The sequence below is a fragment of the Motacilla alba genome, chromosome 2, assembly GCF_015832195.1.
Source record: "Motacilla alba alba isolate MOTALB_02 chromosome 2, Motacilla_alba_V1.0_pri, whole genome shotgun sequence".
Classification (NCBI taxonomy): domain Eukaryota; kingdom Metazoa; phylum Chordata; class Aves; order Passeriformes; family Motacillidae; genus Motacilla; species Motacilla alba.
In genome coordinates this window covers 100523300-100544822 of record NC_052017.1, presented here as the reverse complement: position 1 = coordinate 100544822, position 21523 = coordinate 100523300, and the positions used below count along the sequence as shown (strand labels likewise).

Here is a 21523-nt window from a genome sequence, read left to right as displayed (position 1 = left end):
GAAATAAAAAAAATTACTATTAAAAGGTAGGTAGCCTCAGATAGAGTTTGATTTTTTTGCTTGGAGGGGAAAAAAGCCAAGTGAATTGTCACCTCTCTCTTCAGTTTTATAATGAGTAAATTGAGGTTTACCAGATCACAGATTTGGAAATGCAGGGAAGTGGGCATCTCTGCGGAAGCTCCACTGGATATTACCAAAAATATGACAGCGATTGAGATGGTAAGCCGCTGGACAGAAGTGAAATTAGTCAAGTGAAATTCACCTTAGGTGAAGGAAATGAGCTATTAGACGAGATGGAGTGGTTTCTTCCTCACTGCAAGTTTAATATTCGGTGCTGTGTTGGAGCAGGGAGGAGGGAAATCTTGCTGGAAGAGGGAAGCATCCAAGTTCAAGAATTATTTTGAAGAAGCCTTATGGCCTAAAGCTTGAAAAGCAAATTGCATAGATAGATAAGTGATCTTCCAGTCTTGTGATCTGTATAATCATTATTGCATTAATGCTGTCAAAGCTGTGCTCCTCTACTTTAAAAAATAGGCAGATACATTGGCAGAGAATGTGCTGGTAGCTTATTTTGTTATTTCTCTGATGCAGGATTCATTTCATACTTTGAAAAAATGGGTGAAAGAGCTAAAAGAACATGGTCCTGAAAACATTGTAATGGCCATCGCTGGAAACAAATGTGATCTTTCTGATATCAGGTAATACTTTTTGTTGTTGTTTTCATTACAGTAACTATATTGTTTTTTCCCTTCAGGTAACAATTTTGCTTCATTGTTATAAATAGTCTATAATTTTGGCCTCCTGTACTAGAATCAGCGATTCTAGCAATGCACAATCTCAACAACAGCACCATGATCTGAATTATGTTTTTTTAACCTTTCTTTTACTGCCCTTCCTCTTTATTTGTACAATCTCTACAGTCCTTTATCTGCTGAATCATTGGAAATGGAAAAGGGTTCTCTTTTTTGTTTCTCCCTTCCATTCCATTAAAAGGTGCAGAATGTAGTAAGTGATGAGCAAAACCAGCAATATAAAGCTCTGAGGGTGGGCAAGAGGTAAAATATTAATCACAGAACTTTGAGAGCTTGTGATTTGCAAGAACTGAAACTTCTTCGTAATACTGGATGAAGAAAGTGTATTTTGGGGATTTTTTGGAGCATATCCTCATGTAAAACTTTTGTCCCCTGTGTGAAGCAAAGAACCTCCTAGATAAAAGAGGTAAGGGTTGAATCCATACCCCTGCAGAAGAGCTGAGATGATGCTGTTTGGAATGAGAGTGAAGCTAGAATCGCTCTTCTGCTTGTTAGCTGTATTTTGGATTTGTATTTATCCTTTCAGGAATTGGAAGCACATTCTGCTGTACAGTAGTGATTCTGTTTGTCAGTCCATGACTATTCTTTCTTGCTTCATCTATGAGTACAAACTTAATGATCATACTTGATGCTTTCCCCTTATGACCTCATCGGCTCTCATGGCTGTTCAAATACATCCCCGTGTCTTTAGTTTTCGTTACTTTGGCCCTGATTCACCAGAGCTCTGGAGCATGTGTGTAACTTCAAGTAGTAAGTAAGTGCTGCAGTGCTTTTATCGAATCAAGGCCCTACACAAGGGTTTGACCTATGTGGGTTTTATTTCATTCTCCCCCCTGCCACTCTCAGCCATGAACCAACACAAATTTACAATTCACTGCTTTCTGTAAGTACTGAGCAAGCCCTAATTCTGGCAAACTTCTGGTTTCTGTTGGGCTAAGAATCTGATGTGTTGGCATCTCCTACGTGATGTTGCGATATGCTGGTCAGCCTGGTGAAACCACATCCTACAAGACAAAAATTTCAAGATATGAAGGAGAAAAAAAGAGGAAATGATGGTTATAAAATTAAACCAAAAGCCAGTTAGCACAAATCAGGACTTTTGGTTGCCCTGACAGTCACTTTCAAATTTGTTGCATAAGTGTTCCCGGCAATACGGTTGCCAGATTAACTCAAGGGTAGTAAATTTGGAGATGGTGACAAATGGCAACAATTTAAAATGAGTCCATAACCAGCCGTTTTCCTGCTTGCTCTTGCACCAATTGAAGACTTTAAAAAAATCCTGTATCCTAGAAATGTTGTGAACATCTGGGCTTCCTCACAGAGCAGCTGTGATATGTGATCTTCTCACCATATTATTATCAACCACTACCTGTGTTTTACTGATTGCTGATTGTCCAATTCTTGCTCCTGTTCAGCTGGTATAGCTCTTCTTTGCACAAATTGTTTTGCCGTGTGAATGGTCCTCGTTGTACTTCGTGAGCTAATGTCTCTTAATCTTTTTGGTTTTTATGGGAGAGGACATTTTTTCTCCTCATAATTGTGAATAGTTTTGGTAATACTTTTTGTGCAGTTGTCCTTCCTGCATCCCCCAATCCTTTTTCTTGTTGAAATTATCCAGTGATGTCCAGCTAAAGTTATTTTGGTGGAAAAATAAAGAGTAGGCTATCTCATATGTGATATGTTTTCACAGTTCTTCCAGAAATCTGATTGTTTATGCAATGCGTGCAGCTGTTTGCATTCTCTATCTGCTTTATGTCTTCAGATTTACTTCAGTAAAAATGGTTTTAGGTGCAACATGTCACCAATTTATCAGATTGTTTCCGATGAGTAGAAAATATGCATGCCTTTAGGCACAGAGAATTTACAAGTAAGTAATGAGAGCACACAGGAGAAGGCTGCTGTTTGTATGCATTTTTGGCATCTCTGTTTGGTTTTGTAGAGCTTTTGGCAGATGTTTTGCTGGATATCAGAGAGACAGCTGCTTTTAAGACCAATATGAATAGATGCAAAAGAGGTCAAGCTGACCCAGTTCAAGTTGATTTGATTCTGCCATCTCTGAGTGTAAGAAATAATGTAAGGAGGAATTAATGTATTTCTCATAATCATTGACCAGACTACCCTCCCTTTTTAGCATCTAAAATTTGGTTTTGAGCTGCCAAGATCTCCTTGGGACATTTAGGGATCACGCTGCTTTTCCTCAATGTTGTTAATAAGCTATCAGCAATTCTTGGTGCTCTGTTGAAGTAAATTTCTTCTCCACTTTGAAGGAATTTCTACAGATAGGCAAGCAATTTTATCAACTATAAATCCTCATCCTTGTTGTAGTACTATCAACTCTTAGAACTGCTGAATGTTCAGCATACTTCTAAGTAATAGGAATAAGGCTTTCTTTTGACAGGTCATTAAAAAGTACTTTTAAAGACAGGAGCTGAAATTTCAATGCTAAAATGTTGTAAGTGTCCATAATACTTTTTTGAGCATTATAGAATTGAGTAGTTGTAACAGCAGCTAAGAAGTGTTCACTTCCCTAAAAATGTGGTTCACCTTCTTAACAAATTGTGTTCTCTGGAAATCCTTGGTTAAGAGAATTCAGCAGAATTTAATGCTCAGACTTTCATTCAATGCATCCATAATATTTCCTTATTCTGTAATTTATCTGGAATTCTTTAAATCCTTTGACGTGGTCCTTTACAACATCCTTCTCTCTAAACTGGAAAGAGATGGATTTGATGGGTGGCCTGTTTGATGGATGAGGAGTTGGTTACACTGTCACATCTGGAGGGTGGTGATCAACGGCTCAGAGTCCCGCTGAACACCAGTGATGTCCATCGGGGATCCATACTGGGACCAGTGTTATTTAATAGCTTCAGTAATGACACAGAAGGGATCAAGTGCACCCTCAGCAGTTTGCTGATGACACCAAGCTGAGTGATGTGTCTGACATGCTCATACTGGGAGGAAATTGTACGAGGAGTCTCTGGATCGGTATATTGGAGCTGTGGGGTGCAGCAGTTGGTGCAGATTCTGCTGTAGCTCAAAAATCAGGAATAGAGATGGTTACAGATAGCAGTGCACACAGGCAGATCCAGCTCTGCCACCTGGCTCAGGGAGATACAAGGCCAGCCTGGGGCTAGCTTGTTTAAAGCAGAGGCCTTTTTGAATGTTGTAAACTGCATTTGCCAGCTTTTGACATATGAAGTATTGGTGGCAAAATGAGAGTATTTGGTCTGCTGGTGATTTTAAGATGGTGTCAGTTTGGTGCAATGGCACAGAATGGTGTCTTTCTTCAGTGAGCTGTCACTCACAGATTGCTGTTGCTGATGTTCTCGAAGTCAGTGGTTTTCTTACTTACTTCAGAATCTCTCATTTCTTTGCTGCTTGCAGACCAAGACATATGATGCTTTTATCGTTTTCATGCACAACGTTTTCATTGTACCCTATCTTGTTTGAACATTTGGCATGTGGAGAGTGCTTTTCTTATCAAAGTCAAATATAAAACTCAAACAAATGTGATTTTCTTTAAATTATCTTCCTTTTCTCAAGGCATGGATTCAGCAGCAAGTTGCAGAAATCTGCAGATTGATCAATTTTATTGAAAGTTTGATATATTTTAATAAGATGATCTAAATGCCATATGAAGAAAGACAGTACTGTTTTTATGAAGTGCATATTAATACTCAGGCTGTGTTTGAGATTGTTTGGGGGTTTTTCTTGAAAATTAACTTTTTTTTTTTTTTAATTTGGCTTCTTTTATTTATAATTTTTTTTTTCAGGGAGGTTCCTATGAAGGATGCCAAAGAATATGCAGAATCTATAGGTGCAATTGTTGTTGAAACCAGTGCAAAGAATGCTGTTAACATTGAAGAGCTTTTTCAAGGAATAAGTAAGTATTTGTTCTCTTTAATTAATTAATTTTGTTTAGAAGTTTTCTGAAAATAGCTGTCTGTTTCAGGTCTATAAACTACTTTCCCAAGAACATCAATAAATCCTACAAAGCCTGTGGTATGGCTGCTATTTATGCAGATGTAAACGAAGAACAACTTTGAATACACCAGAGCAAAACATAGTAGATACAGAGAAAGCCTGTTCCATCTAAATCTGTATATAAATCCTAGCCTGGGTCACATCTGCTGTTTCAGACCAAGCCTGCCATAGAGGCAATACTGTTGATCTTATCATCATGTTGCTAAAAAACTTAAATGTTGATAAATGCTCCTCGAGGGCATTGGTAAGTGGAAGGTAGTCATTGCAGTGGAATACATTAAAAAAACCCCAAACAGATAAATTTCTCTCCAGGCCTTCTAAACATGATGAGGCTGGCACTTGTCATGAGGAGAAGAAAAACTGTCTTGTTCAGTTTGCCTTACAGGGCTTCCAGTGCTGGTCACTGTTTGCAAGAGGGAAGAATCTGGTGGGCTGGAAGGGACCTCATGAGAGCTTGAGTCCAACTTTCTGCCCAAGCAGACTTGGTAGTGAACTCAGACCAGATTGCTCAGGCCATTGTCTGGCTGGGCCCCCGAGCAGAGATTCCACAACCTCCTTGTTCAGATAGTCCTCATAGTGCAATCCCCACACCAAGCCAGAGCCTGTTCTCATTCAATTCATTCCCTGTCCTGGGTGCACCGCACTGAAGAGCCTGGTTCAGTTTCTCAGCAGCCCTTCCTGTGGGCACTGACAGGCAGCTTTGGTGGCCCACCAAAGCCATTGTGTCTCCATGCTGAGCTGGCCCTGTTTCTTCAGCCTCCCCTCACAGGGCAAGTCCTCCAGCCCTCGCTGTCTTGCAGCCCTCCTCTGAGTTTGTCCAGCTTGTCAACATTTTTCTTGTGTTGTGGGGCCCAAAGCGAGTGTGACCCAGGTGGTGTTAGACCACATCTCTAAGAAGGGATAACTACTTTGCCTAATGCTCTGTCTTGGCTCCTGTGGCTTGCTGCTGGCTGTCTCTGCTGCCAGAGCGTGCTGCTGGCTCATGCTCAGATTGCTTCCCTCTGGTCCTTTTTGGGCAGAGCTGCTTCTCAGGCAGCCAGTCCCCAGCCTCTCTCATAGCCAGGGGCTCTTCCTTCCCACAAGTAGTGCTTGGCATTTGTCCTTTCTGAAGAAAAGGCTTCTTTTGACCCATATCTGGCTCCAGCCAAGGCCCTATGAAGGGCAGCCTTACCCTCAAGGATACTGTGTGCACCTCTGAGTTGGGTGTCATCTGAGGGCTGAATTGGGTGCCTGTTTTTTCATCCTTCAGGCTCTGATAAAAGGTATTAAGGTAACTGGCCTATGGGTAGACACCTACCATTAACCACTGACCTTTGTGTCGGATGTCCCAGCCAGCTACTCACACAGCTAACAGTCTATAGACTGCAGCATCCCAGCTTGGATGTACCAGGATGCTGTAGGGAGAAGTATCAAAAGCCTTGCCAAAGTCAAGGTAAACAACATCCAGTCATGGTGTCATAGAGAGCAACCAGGATGGCTGGATGTGGTTAACCCTCGGTAAGCCCATGCTGACTGGTCCTTGTCACCTTCTTCACCTTCTTGTGCTCAGAAGAAGCTTCTCAGAGGATTTGCTTTGTGGTTTTCCCAGGAAGCAGAGTGAGGCTAACCAGCCTGTAGATCCATGGCTTGTTATGTCCCTGTTTGAAGACAGATATAATTCACCTTTCTCCACAACCTTTCAAAAACAACAGGGGTGATAAAGAATGGTGTTGCTCCCTATGCATCCTCAGGCTTGTATGGATTAAGATTTCTTAAGAGATCCATGGTCGGATCTTCTTCCACTACTGCTGTTTCCTCCTCTCCCTGAATCCTTTTCTGGGGTGCAGAGACCTAGGAGACAGCATGTCCAGGCACTCAAACTTGTTTCCCTAAAGTTTTTTGTTTGTTTTTTTTTTAACATTTCATGTATTTTTAATCAGCTGATATTGTCTAGCACACTTTGCCCGTGGAACTGTTTGCTCTGCTTACATGGGATGTATTTGAAATGGTTAATGAGAGCCAGTATTCCTAGAATGCACTACCATTCTTTTGCCTCCTTTTAAAAAAGAGGTGTGTGCCCCATGGGTGTCTGGCGGAACTGGTTCTTCCCTGTGATAGTTTACTTGTTTGTCTGCATCTGATGGTTGCGGATGTTCTTGCAGAGGAACTCATTCTTGCCACATAATTAGATAATTAGTTTCCAACTTTGATAGGCATTGCTGCAGCTGGCGGTGTGCACTGTCCCTAATAATTAATATAATAGATGAGGAAAATCAGCTAAATTAAGTTTAGTATGAACTAGATACCCAGGCAAGTGCACTTAATTCCACAGGCAATTACTTCTATATATAGAAATATTTGGTCTCAGTGGATCTACTTGTGACCTTATCAAGCACTCAGCAGAGAGAAAGGAGAGAGTTGGTAGAGTATGTTTATAGAAATGTAGTGGAAACCAAGTGAAAAATGCTTGATTAGCAGTAGAATTAATGAGTGTGATTGTGACTGGACAGAGAGTATTGATAAGTAACTTTCTGATGTTTTACACCACTTCAGTCATAGTGCAATTTCCAAAAAAGTCTGTCTCTGCCCAAGTTGCATAGCAACATTTCTGCCTTTTCAGTGTATGAAATCCTCCTGTGGCAATGTCTCCTACTCTGTTGGCTAATTTTGTTTGTGTGATGCCCTAAAAGTCACTCTGCAGCTTTAGTTTTGCTTTCATGTCGCCTGAGAGCTCCTGCCCTTCTCCCTGTGTTGCTTATGAAGGGCATGGTGCAGCTCCCTGGCCTCTGAACAAGGAAGCAGCAATTTCTGTTTACCTTGGACTTTGCAGGTAGACTGTATGTGTTATCTGTTTTATAGTCTAGATTTGGAAGGATATTCCAACATTTCTGAACATTTCTGGAGAATTTATTTATTAAATCCTCTTTGAAATTGATAGCCCAAGCAGAAAGGGTAGACTTCATTTTATTTTAGCAAAAAAAATTACCTCCTTCTTGCCTATGCTCTTCATTTCCCAGGGCCATTTTAAAATATTTTTTTTCCTTCCTGAGATGTCTAACAACTGTCTCTTTCCAGGGACAATGTTGTGAGTGGAGTGAAGTAGTATGATGGAAAAAATGTATACTCATAATGATAGGAAGAAGGCATGAAGAAAAAAAGGGGAACTGGTATGTTTTGTTGACAGCCAGATAAATCTTGGTAAAATAACAGAGATTATAGAAAGATTGTTTCATTTCTAAGGTTATTATATTACACTGTGCTTAAGAGATTTTTAAAATAAGTTTCTCTTACAATTTAAAATTTGGCTGCTTAGAGGAATATCTTCATAGAACAGTCCCAAGACAAATCTATTGTCCTTAATTTGTCTCAAGAAAATACAGGATGTAAAAGACTAGAATCAGTAAAGGTTTCTGATTTTTTTGAAGATGGGTCAAATTTGGCAGGAGAGGTACTCTGCAGTCGCTGTACTTGGGCAAAAAAGGGCGAGGAGGCAGACTGAGCACAAGAGTCAGGAAAGTCAGTGTTCTCTGAGCTGGGAGTTTGCACTGGGCTGAGTAATGGGCTGCAGCTCCTGCGCTCTGTTGTACCCATGGGATTTCAAACGGTAAGCCACTGCACTTAGCCTGGGTTTGTTTAGCAGTGCCTGGCTGAAGGCTTGCTGTGATTGTGAAATATCACGTGACTGATTTATGTCTCTGTAAACATGAAATGAGTATTTTTAATACAGTTGTATATTCCTCACTTTAGGTAGATTTTTCCCAATGTCTTTCTTTAAAGATTTCTGACATAAAAAGGGCTTAACAGTTCAGTGTTTCTTTAATTTGTTCCAGTAGTTCTTTTTTAATAGCTGAGTTTCTATAGGAACAAATGTTATTAACTTTTTATTCCCAGCCTTAAAAGAATCATAGGCACAGTGGCTCTTTGTCACTGTTTTTTTGGCAGCAGCAAAAATGCCAGGAATGTATTATACAATAGCAGTATAATAAAGTTGTGCCTGTGCAGGGGGTCATACCAGTTCTGTATTGCCCCTTCTTGTTTGTGGGACTTTAGCCCACTGACCTTTGCTCGTGCCTGGCTGGTTTTCAAAGACTAAACAAGCTCCCCAGTGTGGCAATGTGGGCAAGCTCCCCAAAGGGCAATCATTCCCTTGCAATTCTCAGACACCTGTTCATTTACGAGCTCAAATAAGCCTTAGTTACCTTATTCAAATCTGGTACACGCCCAGCTGTTTCTCTCCAGCCTGTGTGTGTTGCCTGCTACCTCAGCGTGAAGGTGCCCCAGATATGAAAGAGCAGGTTACGTAAAAGCCGCCCTCGGTGCGCGGCAGAGCCGAGGCCATGGCTCCCTGGGGAACACCTGGCTGCATCAGCAGCTCCGGAGGGGAGCGGGCGGTGGGACAAGCAAGCTGCTGAAGAATATCTAGCTAAGTGGAACATGAAATAAACTTGGGCTTAAACAAAACAAACGTTAGTTATGGGTTATTTTCTTTGAAGTCTGGCAAACCATAGGACAACAGAATGGTTTGGGTTGGAAAGGACCTTAAAGATCATCTAGTTCAACTCCCCCACCACAAGCAAGGATTCCACCTAGTAGATCAGGTTGCTCAAGGCCCCGTCCAACCAAAATTTAAGATCAGTGTGCTACCAAAGGGGGCAAGATTGAATCATTTCAGCATCCTCTGCTGAGGGTCAGAAGGAAGTGGGAAGAGCATTATCAGAACACTCTATGGAGACTGTGCAAAGAGTGGTTATCACACTCTTACTGATGCTCATACTATGAGAATGATGATGTTTAAAATCCAGATAAGAACATTCTTCCTAGATGAGGCTTCCTAATTAGAGCAGTTTCTGTCTTGGAATTCAACCTTTCATGTGGTAAATGCTCAGTTATAAATGTATGAAGCTATTGATTTTCTGATGCCTTGCCAGCAGCTCATATATTGAATATTTAATGTAACCCAAATACTTGTTTCCTAGAAGTACTGGGAGATTAAAAAAACCAAATCAAACTCAATCTCTAGAGTTTACACTTTAACCAGTTGTGTGCTGGACAAGCTAAAGAGGAAGGTATGAAATATCTCTGGAATACCTGGGGAATCCTTTCCAGCAAACAGTCAGTGTTTACACTGACTCAGATGGGCTTGGATGAGTGGAATTGCAGATAGACAGTCTTCAAGCTTTGTGATGAGTGTGGTGGTTTTCATCCTTTTATCTGCTGATTTGCAGATATTTGTGAAGTACTTTGAAGAGGTCTATGAAAGATATTTTAAGAAAAGAAAGTGCCTTTAGGTTACAAAGAAATTTGACATATGCCAATTTTTAAGGTAATCCAAACTCATAATTGAATTTTTATACAGGGTGTGAAAAGATGGAAGAACATTGTCCAAACTTATATTTGAGATTATATTCTTTACAGTTTATGTTCCCTGTGTTTCAGGATTAGTTCTCCTCTTGCTTTCAGACTTCAGTGAATGGAGCAAAACTTAATGACCTTTGGACTATTCCTAAAGTTAAACATGTGAGGTACTGGATTCCTCTCCAAGGCGAGCACTTCAACTTAAAACAGTAGTAAATAAACTGACATAGCCCAAAGTTAATTACAGCAGGACCTTGAGTCAAGGTTGGATCTCTTAGTAATTAAGTAATTAGGAATACAGTTGTTTACTTTGATGCATGCAAGATTTAAATATTTGTTTGGGTTTTTTCTGGAGATTTTAATTAAATGAGCAAAATGTAGTTGTATTGCTGCTTCCCCTAGCTAGAACTTGTGTCAGCAGTCTGTGCTTTTGCTTTAGATCAAACCAAACCAAAAGCTTTATTTTCTTGCAGGGAGATGCTGTTATCTGTGCTGTTAGGAGTATTAAATTAATTGCCACTTCTGTGTGTTTACTTATGCAGTAGATTTTATTTTATTGTGTTCTCTTGCATGAAAACTTTAAACATGAGTAAACAGTTGGGGAAATCTTAATATCAGTATAAGTCTGGGGGGCAGGGGGAAAGAACAAGAGACAGACTAGTGAGCCAAGCTTTATAATTCTTGTGAGAAACTTCTAAAATGCCACTGAAATAGGTTTCAGAGCGTGAAAGAATTGGGGGACATATGAAGTGGAACTGTTTTAAGTCCTACAGGTGCAGAGAGCTGCTAAGACTGCTGGATCAGATGTGCCTGCTTTGCCTTGTCTTCACAGGTGGCTGTTCTTTATTAATGAGGTTTGCAGGGGCTCATCTTGCTGTGATACAGCTGGCAATTTAAGGAGGTGGTTCTGGGCATTGTGTAGCTGTTGTACTACTGCTTGAAGGAGTTAACCCTTTCTCAGGTGAGCCATTAGAAAAGCTCACCTGAGCGCTGACAGGTGTCAGGCTGTTGCTCTGGGGCAGAGTGAAATGGATTTCGCCTTCCTCCAGCCCCCTAAATATTCCCTGGTATATGATTTTCAGGAATATGGAAAGAAAGGCAGAGAAAGCCACTGCACAGGACTCTGATTGCTTCTTCTCCTTAGAGTAACTATTTTTGTGTTAGATAGCGGGACTCTGCTTCTTGAATGGCCTGAAGTTGTGTCGGAGGAGGTTTAGGTTGGATATTAGGAAAAGGTTCTTCACACAGAAAGTGCTTGGGCACTGGAATAGGCTCCCCAGAGAGATGGGGGGAGCACCCATCTTGAATTCTGTCACAGCACCAGCCTGACAGAATTCAAGAAGCATTTGGACAATGCTGTCAGGCACATGGTGTGACTCTTGGGGTATCCTGTGTAGAGCTAGGAGTTGGACTTGCTAATTCTTGTGGGTCCCTTCCAACTTAGCATATTCTGTAATTCTGCAAGTCTTTGGGATTTGACTTCATCATTTGGATGTGCCAGCTCAGGTTGATCACAACACATCTGTTTCCACAGTAAATGAGTCATCTGTTTGATGCACTGTTGTGTTTGTCCCTTTGTCATCATGGTAACTGTTGCGGGTTTTTTACTGAGCCTAATGCTCAGCTTTAGGGCTGATCCCAACCTTTCCTTTCATGCAGTCTTTTACAGGTCAATGATAAAACTAGTTTCATGTTTAAAAACCCAAACAAGAGCAAAAAGCTCAGCTCTAAGCCTGATTTTTCTGAGCTAGTGAATGTCACAGCTTCCAACTGGAGCATCACATCCAAAAATGAATAAAGAGAGCACCTTTTATTACTTTCATGATGCCTTCTGCTTCCAGCTGCACTAGAGCACTCTCTGTCTGTCTTTCTTCAAGTTCTGCTCACTGACCTGCTACCCAGTCCCTGCTGTCTCTCTTGCTTCTCTGCTCCAATTTTTATTTTTCTTCATTCCCATTTTGTTTATCTCTTGTTCCACCCTCCCATTTCCCAATCTCTTTGCCTCTGGCACTCTTAGAACAGCAACGCCCACAGTGCTGATTAATCTCTTAACAAACCTCAGATTCAGTAGCAGGAGTTGGAACTCTACCAGGTTTTGGAGAAGACTCTGACCTTCATCCTGGACTGCCTCAGCCCGACTCAAACATGCCAGAAAGGAGGAGATGCAGTTGCTTTTATGCTTTTCATCTGTTAATCTGGATGATTCACTTCAGAACCGTGACAATTTCTGTAACTCTACATTTGAGCAATGTCTTGTGACACTTCTTACTTTACACACCAGTGTTTACTGGAATGAGAGAATGGAGGACACCAAGACCTCTTCAGGAATGTGCAGAGGTGGATGTTTACAAACAGTTTTGTTGTACAAAATCTGTGAAACGTGGTCTGAACCTTAGTGAAATGAAATTGAAATATATAATCTTATATTTAATAATAGTGCAAAATGAAATTTTAAATTTCAGTCAGCAACTTACTCTGTATGAATATCAGCAATAGGAACCATATGGAACTTTTATACCATCTCAGTAATATTTTATCCCCAAGTTCCTTGTTTCACCAGTTCAGCTGGAGAATTCTTAGATAAATGTGCATGCATTCTCTGTGAATAACTATTTCTGGAATCCTAAAACATACTCCTGGTGATCTTTGGCAAGCTGGCCAGTTGTGTCCTGCTCTTCAAAACAGGGTGAAGCCTATTTGTGGTCCAGTTTGTCATCTTAAGTTAAGCAAGAGATGAGAACAGGTTGTCCTGAGAGGGTGTGGATGCCCCATCCCTGGAAGTGTTCACGGCCAGGTGCCGTGAGCACTCTGATCTAGTGAGTGACATCCCTGCCCATGGCAGGGGGGGTTAGAACCCCCCTGATCTTAAGGGCCCTTCCAACCCAAGCCATTCTGTTATTCTAGGAGTTCAATCTCTGAGGGTGCTTTTAAGTTGACTCTATCTTTACCAAGCAGTTTCAGAAGAGGAATTGCCTTAATGTTTTTATTTCTTCAGCATGAGAATTGCAGGGCTGGATGTCAGAGCACCGCTGTTTCTTTCTGACATAAACTGCATGAAAGAAATAACCTACAGCATTTTTAATTTACGGTATTCAATACTGGGATTTTTGTATTACTCTGGAACAGAGACTATGGATGCCAGTAGGATGCAAATTGTAAATGAATATATGCTTTCCAAAATTAATTCAGTTTGTGACCTCTGTTGATCTTGACTCAGTGCCAGCTATATTTGAGTTGGTGTCAGCAATATCGATGCCATATTTATCAGGAGCTGAATGACAAGATGAGATGATCACAGTGCTTTTAGGTGGCAATAGTGATTGAGCTGGGTTAGAAGCAGGAAGTGCAGATGCAGGATCAGCATTTCACTCCTCATCCTTAGTGTTCTTCTGCTGCTTAGGCCTTTCTCTGTTACAGTGCCTACTGTCAGGGAGGCCTAGGGAAAGACAATAAGTCAGACAGATTTCTGATTTTTTTATTCACTTTCCCTGATGCCTGGTGAAAAATTGCTGGATCATTTGCCGTGGAGCTGGTTCTCAGGTGTTAGACTGAGTTTTATGCTCCAAGATAGTTATTCCTGTCATGATAAAAGCTGCTTGAGCAGGGATATATTGTTACTAAAACTAAAATGGTTTAACTTCATGGTTTAATAATTCTGGTAATAAGTGAGGCAGGAATCACCTACTGAAAAAAAATATTTTCAAATTTGAATAAAGTTTAGACTCTTTAAACATTTATTCCTTACATTGAGTTCAAGGAGGGGGTGGTAGTATCAAAACAGCAGAAAACATGGCTAGTTCCTGACAAACAGTACTTAAGTTCAAGAATAACTGAGCAGCAAATAGGTCTAGAGATTTTTTTGTCTTTATTATTTATAGTTGTTATCTATGTGGGTTTTATTATTCTGAGAAATTACTTAAATCTGGGTGATTCTTAGCAACATGTATTGCGTCCTGGTCTGAACTGGACAAACTGCTTGCTGACCTTGAAGCCTTTCAAGGTTTTTGCTCCAAAGATAAGTTTGCCTGCTTCTTGGCATACACATCAGGAGTACTGTAGAAAAGACTTGAAACTCATAGGAACTATGAAAAGCTGAATGAAAAACAAAGAGAGTTAATGTCTTTGTTTAATGCATTTTTAAAAATGAAAGTTAGGCTTTCATTTCTAAAGTGAAAGTTTGCACGTTAAAGCTTTCCTCTTCCAAAGTTACTGTTAGAGGAACCAAATGTTTAGAGGTATTTGCTTAATGGCAAATTATTTATGGAAGCCATGTCTGTAGATTCCAGGTTTTTTAGCTTTTAGCTACATTGTGCTTTGTCTGGGTCAGATTGACAGAGTTTTATTTTGCTGGGGCTGAGTTGAAAGCCCTTTGGGAGTATTAGGTACCTAATGCAGAAGTTTCCTACAGATCTCTATGATGACAGCATTGTCTTCTTGGAAAGCCTCTCACAGATTCCATGTTCTTCATATTCTCTATAGTTTAAAGAATTAATGGATTCTCTTTGTCTCCAAACAAAGCCAGCAGAACTAATGCAGGTAACAGCTGGGTCTATAACCACCTATTCTGCTTTTTATTTTACTTTACAAACATGAAGTCTGAACAGAATGTTAAGCAGGATGTGAAGTTGGTATTTTAGTGACCCAAATAGAGCTCAGCATTGTAATGCCAGTGCTTATACATGCTTTGGCCCTCAAGATGCACATTTTTCACTCTGTTGGACCAGATGCAGTATCTTTACCTTAGTAATGTGAGGATGTTTCCCTTTCTCATTCAGTTGTACAAATACACAAAGTTATCTGCTTTAAAAAGTCACACTTTTCTTGTACAGCATACCTGTGCAGAGCTAACGGAATAAGAGAAAATCTGAATCTTGGCTACAGGTAATTTAAGGACAAGTTTTATAGATCAAATTTTGCTGTTTGATTTCATTTGGATTGGATTTTACCTGAATGCTTTTAACTCACCCACCCACAACCACTCCCCCAAATAATTTTTAAGACTCAGGCTTCAACAAAGGCACATAATTCATAGAACATTTGGTAAGAGAGAGCTGTGAATAACTGAAGCAAAGGACAGGGAAATCTAAGTTGCAAAATCCACCTGGATTATGATGAGCTTTCACAGGAACTCTGTGTTCTCTGAAAGTGGCATATAAGAAACAAATGTTAAATATTTTGACTCATGTTATTTAACATGGGTAATGGTAAACCCAGGAATAGTTCATAAAAATGGATTCAGCTTCAGAAAAAAAATTTTAGGAAATCCACAAAGTGATGGGAAAGTACATTACCATGACTATAAAATCTCAAGGTACTGATGGAGAGCTCACACAAGGTTTTAATGCAAAAGCCAGATGCACACCAGAGAGAGACACAGGATGGACTGGACCTGAGAGAAATTTTATTTCCATTTATTATTCTTATTATTAAGCACATTGTATGTTTTCCACTAATAGGAAGCCAGTTAGACAAAAGATGCAGCAGTACTAAAAGGGCACACAGGGGAGGGAGTTGGAGCAGTGCCCTTCTGCCCCAGGGGAGATCTCTGGCTCTCCTGTAATGGCTGAAATTCTTACAAACACTCTAAATAATTACTCCATAAGATGATTAAAAAATCAGGAGAGTTTGCAGGGGAAGGGGTGATGGTGATGGTAGGTAATCAAAGCTGTCAACTGGAAAGACATGGGTACGCCTGAAAAAGAGGGAGGGATTCAGTGGAAAGAACAGATCTGTTCTTCTTTGTCTATTGTAGGCACCATGTGTTTAGTTACAGTGCTTTGTAAAACTCCAGTGTGCTAGGACTAAATGTCATGCAGATTTAGGACGGGCACAATCTCTTTAAACTTGCACCATTCGCATTTTGGTGGAGCTAGGAGAAAGATGAGAATTTTCTCTTTCTATGTTGTAAGGAGCTCAGTAAGATAACTATTTTAAAATATTATGGATAATATAATTTCAGCGTACTTCATGTCCTCTCAATAACCATATTTCATATTTTTTTTTTATGTGAAAGTTTTTTTTCATGAGCAGGGTACAAGGGAAAATATTCAAGGTATGGTTTTCTTGTAAAGTTACAAAGATGTAATTCTTATGCAAGCTAAATTCTTCTAACCTGCACGGGTTGTTGTTCTTACATCAGGAAAATTGAATTCATGTCTTCTCATGTGTTTCAGGTCAGCAAATTCCACCCTTAGATCCTCATGAAAACAGTAACAATGGAGCAATCAAACTTGGAAGGCAGACTTCACAGACGGGTAGGCGGTGCTGCTGACCCAACTTGATCTTTTTAGATTTACTTGAAAAACAGCACCATTTGCTTTTTTTTTTCACTGAGAAAGGACTTTGTGATCTCAGTGACGTGGCTCCTTATCTTGAAAGCAGTAATTTCAATACTTCCCATGAGCAATAACGCAAGGACCAGAAGCAGAAGGCTTTACTTCAAAGGGATTTTGCAAAACTCAGTTGGAAAATCCTCTCTAATATCCTGTCAAAATTACAATGTCTAAGTACTTCAATTCTCTGTTTAAAGCAGTGACTGTTTTTTTTTTTAATAAAAAAGATCAGTTTTTAAATAAAATTTAGGTTTGCTGCAAAAACTTATCTTCTTACATTTGCAAAGTGGACGTGGCATGTTTTTAGAGTTTTCTTTGTAATAATAGGGTGAAAAAAATCCCATAAACCCTGAATTTTGGCTTACAGTTTCTCTGCCATCTTTTTAGCTGGACTCTGCTTCACGATTTTTCTAAATCTGCAGCTTCCTCTCCTGATGTTTCTGTAAACATCAGCAAGAAGTGGACTGAATTTGCTAACTGAAGAAAAAAAGGATCCAAATGATGAGTGAATGCAGTTTTTATGGACTGGAAGTCAAAATCTGTGTCAGGAAGTGCTGTGTATGTAGAAGAAGGAGTTGTCATGAAGGAAAGTGCTGGACCCCATACAGTTCCAGTGTGCTCCAGAAAGAAGTGAAAATGCAGCCACTATGTAGAGTGGAATGATTCCCTCTGCAGAGTGTGGGTTTCAATAGTTGCTGAAAATGTAAAAAGAGCATAAATACAGGCTTAATATCCACTGCTTACCAGGGTTCCTCCAGATCTGTGCCCCAGACCAAAGTTGTCTGTGTTCAAAGTTGTGTATTCCTTGGTTTCTAAAAGAGGGTGCCACAGTGCCCCACTCCTTGTAGTCTCACTGCTCCAAGAGGTATTTGAGTTCAAAGAACGATGTTTCTGTACAAAAAAACTGCACAAGAGAGCACAATATTATTTGGGGTTAGAGGCTGGAATCTAAAAACAAATGTGAATGTTTGCTTACAGATGTAATTCCCTGAATTTGTGGAGTACACAATTCTCAGTTGTGTAGGGATATGGTGTGGAAGGCATACTATGTAATATCTTTGAAGTGTGATGTACTTGGAAATGCAGTGGAGGGAAGAATTCCTACAGAGGGTTATGAAGTAGAAATAATGTAAAACTGTATGTGTTTTCAACTTTGATCTTTTATGAATGTGTGTGACTGAGATGATAAAATCCAAATTTATCTTCTTCATCAATTTCATTGGAAGTGGGAATTGGAGTAAGAAATGCTCTATTCAAAACCAGAGCCCAGCCTGAATTCCACAACATTAATTTGTTCTCTTATGAGGAAAATTATCGCCACTGCACATTTTCAGGAGGGTTATGAAAAGCAAACAAAAGGGAAAAATAACTTTCCACAATAAATCATGAGCAGGCAGCCTAGAGCGTCGTTTCCGTGTTGATACATAGAAAACCAGACCTTATTGGCTGGTTGTGAGATTGCTTAGATAAAATGTCACTAATTGTTAGGGCTTGAAACAGAGCCAGATAAAATCAACAGGAACATTTTGTCTCCAGAGGATTTGGAGTAGCATAGGTGGGAAATATCCCTCTGCATTTTATCTAAAAGCCTATGCTGTTTTTTCTTACTCACATATAAGTATGTGAGTAAGAAAAATGTTTTTTTATGTTTTTTCTTACTCACATATAAGTAATTTCTCCTATATTTTGGCCTCCTTTGAAAACAGTCATTCTAGAAAATACAGCCTTGGATATTTTGGGGTAAACTTTCAGTTTTCGGCTGTGCTGATATATGATCCATGTCTCTGTCTCATTGCAGCAAGTATTTAACTGATAATCTGGGGTTTTTTAAGTGAAAATTCGATAATCATCATTGTTGATAGCTGGGGAGGGAGACAGGCTCCCTTAGGGAACATTTAATTCCATCCTGGTACAAGTAAGTCTGCCAGGGATGCCTGGCTCTTTCCCCTGGCTGGAGAGGGAAAAGCTTAATGTGGCCTTCAGTGCTAAGGAAATACCAAACCTACCAACATCACAGGTTCATACATTTTATGGGGTCTATGACCCAATGCTGGAAGAGATCTGATTCCTCCTATGTAAAACCCAGTAAGAGGCTAGACCAGTTACCCAGAAAACAAAGTGAGACTGAACCCATGTTTTTAGAGGTGTCATAAACTTTAGTTCAACGTATAGCAGTTATCCATAATTGTTTTTTAAGCTTTTGTAAATCATTGTTACTTTTTTTTTTTTACCATGGCATTTCAAAACTTACTAAATACTAACTGAGATGTCTGAAAGCTTTGTAAGACAATTTGGTGAGTACCTTGTATACTCTAATTTATGTTAGAACTGGCAATTGATGCTGATCTTTATGGGATGTTGTCCTGAACAACCAGCTCTCACATCTGGCTTTGAGCAGTATATGAATCAGAACAGGTTTATGAGTTATATGTTGAAATAGTTTTAAATGGGAAGATTTTACAATGGATCTCTGACAGATTTTAAAATTTGAATGGTGACTAAATAGGTTTTGCTTTTGGTAGGGCAAATCTAAATCGCTTTATTCAGCTTTTAGTCAAGAAAAATATTCAAATTCATAAGGAATCTGATTGTATAAGTTCTTGAGATTTGTGTTACTGGAAGCTTCAGTAGGGAAGTCTGAAGCCAGAAGAAAAATAAGAGGCCAATGTGCTGTGCAGAGCATCTTGCATTTTCTCTGAACACAGGGCTCACTTTTGACAATATTGTTGCCTCTCTGCTGTTTGTCAAAGCCGAGGTGCAGCCTCTTCAAATGGGGCAATTGTTAAAAAATAGTGATTTTAAAATGTAAAATTAATGATTTTTGCTTCCATTGGTTGCCTGTGTTTCATGGAAAGCACCACCACCCTTCATAAACAGTCAGAAAAATGACAGGAAAAACCCCAATCTCAGAGTTGAAAGTTTTAGCAGCAACTGGAATTCCTCTTAGTAGTTAATTGCTGGTGAAAAGCTGAATTACTGTACTGGAGCACCTGACTGTGTAACTGATCTTCTCTAATAATAATAATAATAATAATAGTAATAATATCAACACTGCAGTTCTTGGTTAGCCAGCTGGTGCTGGATTTGTCCAAGACTGATTTTCTCAAGAGAGCTGGCAGCAGGACGGAGGCACAGGCTGTAGTGCCAAGGATTTTTGGTGGAGCTTGTTTGCACTGTGACTCAGGACTGTGTCCAGTTGAGGGTGACTTGCTTTTCTGGCTTGTCGTGAACAAGTTTAAAAAAAATTTATGAAGGAACTAGTTTTTGTATATGCTCTGCATATATGTGTGTATATAAAGTACAGTTTTATATTGTTCTGCTGACATGTAGTGTTTTTCGCTATGTCTGGTTCTCATTTACTATACATTGTATTCTGTAAGTACATTTTTCTGTTAATGATCATTTCACCTTTATGAACTTAAAGTTGTGGATCAAAGGTAGCAAGAAGATAGAGATATGCATAGGTACAATTTTTGACTTGCCATTCTTGTGCATGAAAATGGCATATTCTAGAAAATGTTTGTCTTGCAGATTCTAAAAATGTTTGTCTTGCAGAAATCTAAAAACGGCCATTATTATTCAGGAATTGGAACGTAGAAGTAATGAAGTGACACTCAAAAAGCTTACTATTTTTGCTCACATTCCAACATATTATCTAAAGTGATGTAATCTGAGTCTGTACCAATACCTAAAAAACTTGTCATCCCGTGTCTTCTCTAATCCTTCATGGCACATGGGAATAAGCGTGACTAGATAGGTGACATGTGTGAGCATTCTGGCCATCATAGACTGTTTCACTACAGTGATATATTTTACTAACCTACCCTTAATTATTTAAACCAGAGTCAGAGATAAATTTCCAGTTTAAAATCACCTGCTAGGTATTCTTCCTCTGTTTTGTTTATATAAGGGCTTTGATTGGGCTGGACCCACTCGCTTCATGTATGGGATGCTGCAATCTGTTAATACTTTACCTTCTGTTTTACATATTAATTGTATCATACCTAATAATATTTTTCCCCTAAAATGTAGTTCTTGTGTTTTATTTAACCTATAATGATTAATGCTAATAAATGTTTTAAATGGTTCTGAATTGGGGCTATCTCTGGTTTCAATAAAGCAGAACAAAATAGCTTCCATTTTGCATGTCCTTTGCTCTTGAAAAAGGGCTGTCTGCTGTCTGTGGTTTACTTGCCTGGGATTTAAATGCTGCTTTAAAAGTGTGTGGATGGTCTTTTCAGAGAAAGTGAATGCGTTCCTGGGGGATCCTGCAGTCCAGATGAACTCCCAAAAACCAGAAAAAGAAGATCTGAAAATCTCTTTGCTGAGTTATTTGATTTATCCATTAGAAGAGAGGAACCTGAATGGCCAGCATCTGCTTAGAAATTTAGAATAGTAGCTGTCAGTAGAAAGTGAGCTTCCAGTTACCACTTGCTTTGGATAGCAGCAATGACTAGTATGGCTCTTCATATTTTGTATACTTTTATTTTGGTGTACATTTATTTTTTTACCCTACTCTATGTTCCTCCCTCAGACTTGTGTCTAGGAGTGAAGAATTAACATTCTCTTAAGAAATATGCAATATTTTATTCCCTTTGGTGCTATGGTTTCAAGAGGTATTTAACTACACCAGCAGATTTTTGCACTGTTTGGTTCATATGCTCACAGTTGTTACAACAACTATGAGGACGATGAATGAAGAGCTGGGTTTTTTAAGGAAAAACAGGGTTTTGGAGTAAGACTTTTCTGACTGCCATGATTAATTCAATGCACAGCAGTATGCAAGAAGCAGTGTAACTCAAGTAACAGCACAGAACACCACTATGGGAAACCAGTGTTTTGAAGGGGTTTCATACGTGGTGAGTTTAGTTACTGCTGGAAGACACACAGAATCTGTTCCCTGCTTTAAAGCAATTAACAATTATCTTGAAAAAATTATGTATCTTACCTCCAGCTGTGCGTAAACAAGAAGGAACCCAGGTACATAACTGTAAACTAAAGGGTGATGTACTTAATTAATGGAAAGCCTAAGCCTCTTAACTGTTATCTGTGTGTTGGAAA

General features: G+C 39.5%; 1 protein-coding gene across 3 annotated transcripts in view; it reads left to right on the top strand.

The window, feature by feature from the left end:
- Positions 1 to 18063, top strand: part of RAB31 (RAB31, member RAS oncogene family) — a 59103-nt gene extending 41040 nt beyond the window's left edge. For 2 of the 3 annotated variants that reach the window (XM_038127869.1, XM_038127872.1), the window contains exons 5-8: positions 592 to 698; positions 4586 to 4695; positions 16304 to 16384; positions 16850 to 18063. In XM_038127869.1, the coding sequence (XP_037983797.1) occupies positions 592 to 698; positions 4586 to 4695; positions 16304 to 16384; positions 16850 to 16908 (357 nt within the window). In that variant the 3' untranslated portion in view covers positions 16909 to 18063. Of the gene's footprint in view, positions 1 to 591; positions 699 to 4585; positions 4696 to 16303 lie in introns of all 3 variants that reach the window. The other variant, XM_038127871.1, reaches the window with a different exon arrangement.
- The last annotated feature ends 3460 nt before the right edge of the window (positions 18064 to 21523 follow it).